The following is an 8162-nucleotide window of genomic DNA, read 5'->3' on the forward strand; positions in this document are numbered from 1 at the left end:
CCCTAAACCCTAAACCCTAAACCCTAAACCCTAAACCCTAAACCCTAAACCCTAAACCCTAAACCCTAAACCCTAAACCCTAAACCCTAAACCCTAAACCCTAAACCCTAAACCCTAAACCCTAAACCCTAAACCCTAAACCCTAAACCCTAAACCCTAAACCCTAAACCCTAAACCCTAAACCCTAAACCCTAAACCCTAAACCCTAAACCCTAAACCCTAAACCCTAAACCCTAAACCCTAAACCCTAAACCCTAAACCCTAAACCCTAAACCCTAAACCCTAAAACCCTAAACCCTAAACCCTAAACCCTAAACCCTAAACCCTAAAACCCTAAACCCTAAACCCTAAACCCTAAACCCTAAAACCCTAAACCCTAAACCCTAAACCCTAAACCCTAAACCCTAAACCCTAAACCCTAAAACCCTAAACCCTAAACCCTAAACCCTAAACCCTAAACCCTAAACCCTAAACCCTAAACCCTAAACCCTAAACCCTAAACCCTAAACCCTAAACCCTAAACCCTAAACCCTAAACCCTAAAAAAAAACCCTAAACCCTAAAAAAAAAAACCCTAAACCCTAAACCCTAAACCCTAAAACCCTAAACCCTAAACCCTAAACCCTAAACCCTAAACCCTAAAACCCTAAACCCTAAACCCTAAACCCTAAACCCTAAAACCCTAAACCCTAAACCCTAAACCCTAAAACCCTAAACCCTAAACCCTAAACCTAAACCCTAAACCCTAAACCACCGGCCACTGACGGAGCATAATTTATGACGGTCGAAAAGTGTGAATCCGAGCAATTCAGTAGACTCAATCGCCTTCAGGCATCATCTTCGTGTCGTCCAGAGAGAGCTAGGATAGGAGAGTTCGCCACAACTTGCCAGAAAGATTTGCTTGGGTCTCGTAGTGCTTACTCGCAGCATCTTGCCTGTAACCGCACCTTATATATGTGTCTCACATTAATGCTGAGCATGTGCCCTACACTCTAGTCCGTAATGTCTAAACACGTTTGTGATGAATGGAGGTTGGAGAAAAAACCTAGCTGCACTTTCATCAGTGATGATGACGAATGCCGGACACCCTAAACTGAGAGTGTGATTCGCGAGCGGAACACTGCTTGTTTGCCTCCACAACACGCATCGCGATCGGTTCCCTCCTTCTCCCGGCATGTAAGATTTGCGGAGTTGGTGCTTAGGCTGGTGCGCCGGAGTAGTGTCATTTTGGAGCCGAGGAAAAATGGAGTGCCTGATAGTTGTCATGCTTCGTTAAAACAACAAGGCTCACTCATGCTTGCTAGGGGAAAAAAAGGGGTCTGACTTGTGTCACGAGCCCAAAAACACCCTCCATCCTCCATGCTCACGGGTTAGGGCGTTGCGCTCTTCGAGCAACATGGAAGGAGGCCGGCGACAGACCCGTGCAAGATGAAGTCCGTTGTCCCCTCCTGACGTGGTGCAGAATGAGCATTGGTGTTGAGCTTTCCGAAAGATACCGAACTGAGGATGGCGAGTAAGGAAGCCATAAAGTCCTGAGTTGAGGCTGTTTTAGTTCGGGTTGTCTTGCGCTCGAAGTTCCTGGTCGGAGCTTCCCGCATCCATGGTCTATTTCGTCTCCTCTGCCTTAAGTTGTTCCGACACCCGGTTGCAGTATGAAAGTCTGGCACCCTTTATCAGAAAGCCGAGAGGGGGGACTCTGTCGCGTGGGCGCCTCTGGTTGTTGTCCGGAGGGTACGCTGCCCCGGACCAGCGCATGCCCGAAAGGTTGAGGGAGGGCCTCAACGCGCTTGTAGCAGGGCCCTCCGTGACTTGTTGAAGATGCATCCATACTGCTCTGACGTAAACCTGTTTGTCCATTGTCGCCCTTGCCATTGTACTCACGTTGGACACCACCAGCTTAAGGCCGCAGGCCCGATGAAGCACATGACAAGGAGTCCGTTCCCATATGTGGAAGGCTTGCCTTACTGTGTTCTGGTGCGCCCCTAGTAGAGTTCCTGGATTTGGGAGGTACAGACAGGTAGAGGCTCTTTGTCTATCCGAAAAATATTGGAAGAATAGGGCCCGCTTCACCGTGGTGCTATCTTGCAGCTGAAGGAGGTCATCGCATGTGATCCGTAGAAATTCCCACGCTTTTCTCGTGGAGGAGAATTTTTACTGGGCTTGTCCTGCCGGCCCCGCGGCTTCGGTGCGAAGCTGTCAGCTTGAATCGTTTCACCTTGGATTCAGAGAGGGCGTTTTGGTTGTCCGCGGAAGCTACCAGGAGGCACAGGTTTGGATGAGTTGACGGCTTCATCCCGGCGGTGCGCTGTCCCAGTGCCTTCAGTCTTTTCTCCGTTCGCTGAAAGCTTCTGTTGGCTATTCTAAATTCTCGATGGAGCATCAAGGGCTCTTTTCGTATGCGCTGACTAATCCCGCCTTCCCATATTGGGTAAGTGTTGCGCCTAAGCTTTTCAAGTGTCTCAGCGAGAAACGGTCCCAATGCCGGTAGTCAGAACGCCGCCAGAGCTCGACACAGAAGGCCTTAGGGACGCAGACGACTTTCAAACATGGAAGGCAATCAACAAGGGACTGGCAGCAAGCATCTCAACGTGCAATCCAGGAGGGCGTGTTCGATGGAGATTCAATTGTAGATGGCGATGAAGGAATGAACTGTCGAAACCAATCAGAGGGAAACCGTGGGTGAGGAACCCCAGTGGTAGTCACAGACATCTCTGGCGTATCCTCACTTTGTAAAGCATCGATTCTACGAGGATAGCCTGTGGGGCGCGAGCCTCAGCGTCAAGCCTCATAGTAAGTATGGGAGGAACGCTGATGTTTTCCCATCATGCGGTGTTGACGCTTTCCCCGGGTGGTTCGGTTTCTGTGTTGCTTGGAAAGGTTTGTGCATGCACACGGAGTCATTGACTACTTCAGATGAGTTCACCAATCGGTGAATAGGTTATTTTGATACAAATGATAGAGCAAGAATATTTAGTCCAGCTACCTCGTGCCTGCGGGATTTGATGATGTAGTTAACGGATGCGAGCGACTTCGCCCGCGCCCGGTGAGGAACAACCCCGCTGCCGGATGTGTGCGCGGGGCTGTTCCTCCCCTACATTTGCGCAACAGCGTGAAGACAGAGAGGTCCCAATTCCTTCCATTTTCAGACGGTTGCTGGTGGCTTACTCCTACCGGACCCCTAGTATTTGATCTTTTTAACATTCTTTCTCAAGGCTTAGAATTAGGGCAACCGTTCCGTCATTCATTTCCGTCAAAGTCGTTGCGACAATGGCGCGGTCTCACCTGTTCGTCCTCGCACCTCTTTTCGTAGTTTTGGGGTGCCCGTATGCTCGCCAGTCGTACATGGTGGAAAACGTGGCAGAGGGAACCATGATTTTAGCTGTTCACGGTGCTGTGGTGCCGAATCCAGTTGCGATGCTATCCTTGCAAAAGAAGGAAGTTCCAAAGGATGCAGAGCAGCCGCAGACTGCAGGATCAATCTCAAGCAAGACGCGGAGGTACGCGATACATTTGCAAGATTGACGCAGCAGTAGTTTCCTACTAGTACCCCTTGGGATTGGTCGGTTATATTCGCAAACCGATTCACATTTTGCCCTGGGTCTTTGTGGTATAGATAGGCTAGGATCGAGCAGGGACCACAGCACCCTCTTGTGCAGCGTTCGTTAGCTGCGACTGTCGTCGCGGAATAACACGGTTTCTCTTGGAAATGGCGCAGCTCGTGCAAATGCAAACGATCCGTGGGAGTCGTGTTGCTTCCTCCTATCGCTGGTGCCCGCAGCAGCAAGCTTGTCGTAAACTCTTCGTTGAGAGATCGCTTCCTGTCGAAGTCCAAGCTGGGTTTGGGGACACGCGTGGCAGCAGGTCTTGCCGCATTGTTTCTTGTTGGCCTCAAGCTTTGGCAGTGTCGGTCAGCTTGGTTCGAGAAAAGCGATTCTGGCCTCACTACCGCGGGTCAGACAAGTCGAAGACTCGCCGGAAGACCCAATCTCTGCGTATGCAACGCACTTAGTATCCCTCAAAGCGTTTTTCAAGAATCTCCGGTAGCATCATCCTTGCTGTAGTTTGGGCGAAATGCCCCCGACTGCAGTGCCCTGGATAATCACAGGCAACGCATTTCAAGTTTGGACCGATAATCTACCAGACGAAATTCGCTGTTGGATTGCAAGTGGCGCGTGGGGGCACTGAGTGTACTACTATCGGCCTCACGAAAGATAGTCATTACCTGTCAGCTGTACCGGAGCCACTGCGCTACACCTGTCATCATAGTTGTTCCAGGCGTCACGCGTCTACGACTACACCTCCTCCTGGCTACCTGAAGAGAGATGGCCGCATCCAGCTGACATTGGTGAAGAAAAAAAAGGAGCCGAGCAGTATATGCATTATTTGATTTCTCCACGGTATGTCGCTTCATCGCTGCGCCACCCGTCGATGCTTACCGTTTCAGTACATAGTAAGTGGTGTGGCGTGCATCCACCTGCAAGGAGAGTCCGTTGAATGAATCGCTGGTTTCTGCTGCCAATGGAAGCTGTGACTGGAGTTCACCATTGAGAGGACGCACGGTGTCGGCTTGCAGGGCGTTTGTCAGCGAACAACCGCGGTGTATGAACTATGTGGAGGAGAGCAACATACAAACAGAGCAGTGTGGAACACTGTGACGCAGTGTTCCGGAGTTGTGCCGGCCGTTTTCGCGTTGTTGCCGCGCACTCTACCTTCGTATAGGGGCAGCGTCACTATCGTCGTCAATCGTGAGTGACCGGGCGACGGAAACGTTGATGTTTGTTGATGGATTGCATGTCAGCGGATACGCGGGGATGAGTGGCGGGCAGGGGGGGCGGAGGTGCAGAGAGCTCCATGTTTCTGCAGGATTGAGAGAGCCACAAGGACTGGCGGAGTATGAATCATTGCCAGGATTGTCGCAGTTGTCTCAGTGGATGATTTCACTTCCTCCTGGCTGCCTGCAGGCAGGGAGGCGCATCCAGCTGACACTGTTGAAGTCAAACGGAGCCGAGCATTATATGCCTAATTTGATGTCCTCACGGCATGTCTCTTCATCGCTGCGCAACACGACGTTTCCTGCCGTTTCAGGTGACAGAAGTAAGTCTCGATGCACCTGTAATGCGGATCCGTTGAATGAATCGCTTGTTTTTACTGCCAACGAAAGCTGTGGCTGGAGTTCGCCATTGAACGGACGGACAGTATCGGCTTGCAGGGCGTTTGGCAGCGAAGTGGCGCGGTGTAGGGGCTATGTGGAGGAGAGCAACATACACACAGAGCAGTGCGGAACACTGTGACGCAGTGTTCCGGAGTTGTGCCGGCCGTTTTCTCGTTGTTGCCACGCACTTTACCTTCGTATAGGGGCAGCGTCACTATCGTCGTCAATCGTGAGTGATCGGGCGACGGAAACGTTGATGTTTGTTGATGGATTGCATGTCAGCGGATACGCGGGGAGGAGTGGCGGGCAGGGGGGCGGAGGTGCAGAGAGCTCCAAGTTTCTGCAGGATTGAGAGAGCCACAAGGACTGGCGGAGTATGAATCATTGCTAGGATTGTCGCGGTTGTCTCAGTGGTATGATTTCACTTCCTCCTGGCTACCTGCAGGCAGGGAGTCGCATGCAGCTGACACTGTTGAAGTCAAAAGGAGCCGAGCATTATATGCATATTTTGATGTCCTCACGGTATGTCGCTTCATCGCTGCGGGGCACGTCGTTGCCTACCGTTTCATCTCAGCGCACGCAAGTAAGTCGTCGATGCACCTGCTATGCGAGTGCCTTGAATGAATCGCTGGTTTCTGCTGCCAATGGAAGCTGTGACTGGAGTTCACCATTGAAAGGACGCACAGTTTCGGCTTGCAGGGCGTTTGTCAGCGAACAACCGCGGTGTATGAACTATGTGGAGGAGAGCAACATACAAACAGAGCAGTGCGGAACACTGTGGCGCAGTGTTCCGGAGTTGTGCCGGCCGTTTTCGCGTTGTTGCCGCGCACTCTACCTTCGTATAGGGGCAGCGTCACTATCGTCGTCAATCATGAGTGACCGGGCGACGGAAACGTTGATGTTTGTTGATGGATTGCATGTCAGCGGATACGCGGGGATGAGTGGCGGGCAGGGGGGCGGAGGTGCAGAGAGCTCCATGTTTCTGCAGGATTGAGAGAGCCACAAGGACTGGCGGAGTATGAATCATTGCTAGGATTGTCGCAGTTGTCTCAGTGGTATGATTTCACTTCCTCCTGGCTACCTGCAGGCAGGGAGTCGCATGCAGCTGACACTGTTGAAGTCAAAAGGAGCCGAGCATTATATGCCTAATTTGATGTCCTCACGGCATGTCTCTTCATCGCTGCGCAACACGACGTTTCCTGCCGTTTCAGGTGACAGAAGTAAGTCTCGATGCACCTGCAATGCGGATCCGTTGAATGAATCGCTTGTTTTTACTGCCAACGAAAGCTGTGGCTGGAGTTCGCCATTGAACGGACGGACAGTATCGGCTTGCAGGGCGTTTGGCAGCGAAGTGGCGCGGTGTAGGGGCTATGTGGAGGAGAGCAACATACACACAGAGCAGTGCGGAACACTGTGACGCAGTGTTCCGGAGTTGTGCCGGCCGTTTTCTCGTTGTTGCCGCGCACTCTACCTTCGTATAGGGGCAGCGTCACTATCGTCGTCAATCGTGAGTGATCGGGCGACGGAAACGTTGATGTTTGTTGATGGATTGCATGTCAGCGGATACGCGGGGATGAGTGGCGGGCAGGGGGGCGGAGGTGCAGAGAGCTCCAAGTTTCTGCAGGATTGAGAGAGCCACAAGGACTGGCGGAGTATGAATCATTGCTAGGATTGTCGCAGTTGTCTCAGTGGTATGATTTCACTTCCTCCTGGCTGCCTGCAGGCAGGGAGGCGCATGCAGCTGATATTGCTGAAGAAAAAAAAGGAGCCGAGCAGTATATGCCATATTTGATTTCTCCACGGTATGTCGCTTCATCGCTGCGCGACCCGTCGATGCTTACCGTTTCAGTACATAGTAAGTGATGTGGCGTGCATCCACCTGCAAGGAGAGTCCGTTGAATGAATCGCTGGTTTCTGCTGCCAATGGAAGCTGTGACTGGAGTTCACCATTGAAAGGACGCACAGTGTGGGCTTGCAGGGCGTTTGTCAGCGAACAACCGCGGTGTAGGAACTATGTGGAGGAGAGCAACATACAAACAGAGCAGTGTGGAACACTGTGGCGCAGTGTTCCGGAGTTGTGCTGGCCGTTTTCTCATTGTTGCCGCGCACTCTACCTTCGTATAGGGGCAGTCTCACTATCGCCGTCAATCGTGAGTTATCGGCCACGGTGGTCGGCCACGGTGACGTAGGGATTTCGCGAACGGCAGTCGTTGGTTGGTTGGGGAGTCGCTGTGGAGTGGGTCGTTCGCAGACTGCGTTTCTATGCCAGCAGGCCATCCAATGATGATTCGCATTAGAGCAGAACACTGGTGTCGAAGGACCTACTGCTCTACCGCGTTATGGATTGCACGGCTAGCTACCTAACCTCGTGGGGGTCAGAATCCATGCCTCATTCACATTAGAAAAACTGGAGATGCAGCGAGGGGACTTCCCCTGTGGGCCGCCATGCTCTTACAGATCACTGTAAGCAACCTGCATCGGTGCAGTCCCCGGTCCACACATCCGCGGGCATCCATCGCATTTGCTGCCACCGTCTGGTGAGTTGGCAGCCGGCTGGTGGAGTTGGCAGCCGGCCGCTCTCGTGCCAAATGCTTCGCGGACTGTGAGCACAGATTTTTGTTGCGCACGAGGATTTATAGGGGATGAGAGATGCGCTTGTTGCATGACAGAAGTCATGCTGAATGCGGCAGTCACATAGACCGACCCGTGATGCAGCGAGAGGCCTTTCCCTGTGGGAGGACATGATCTTACAGACCACTGTAAGCAACCGGCATCGGTGCAGTCCCCGGTCCACACATCCGCGGGCATCCATCGCATTTGCTGCCACCGTCTGGTGAGTTGGCAGCCGGCCGCTCTCGTGCCAAATGCTTCGCGGACTGTGAGCACAGATTTTTGTTACGCACGAGGATTTATAGGGGATGAGAGATGCGCTTGTTGCATGACAGAAGTCATGCTGAATGCGGCAGTCACATAGACCGACCCGCGATGCAGCGAGAGGCCTTTCCCTGTGG

General features: G+C 52.4%; 1 protein-coding gene across 1 annotated transcript; it reads right to left on the reverse strand.

Annotated features, from left to right (window-relative positions):
- Window positions 1-4738: 4738 nt before the first annotated feature.
- On the reverse strand, window positions 4739-7629 carry BESB_027100 (uncharacterized protein; the record flags this gene model as incomplete). Its single annotated transcript, XM_029361384.1, has 5 exons — window positions 4739-4856; window positions 5345-5491; window positions 5987-6133; window positions 6623-6769; window positions 7607-7629. 5 exons carry the CDS (start codon window positions 7627-7629, stop codon window positions 4739-4741), a joined length of 582 nt encoding a protein of 193 aa, XP_029215284.1.
- Window positions 7630-8162: the final 533 nt, after the last annotated feature.

Source organism: Besnoitia besnoiti, assembly GCF_002563875.1.
Source record: "Besnoitia besnoiti strain Bb-Ger1 chromosome Unknown contig00015, whole genome shotgun sequence".
NCBI classification, from domain to species: domain Eukaryota; phylum Apicomplexa; class Conoidasida; order Eucoccidiorida; family Sarcocystidae; genus Besnoitia; species Besnoitia besnoiti.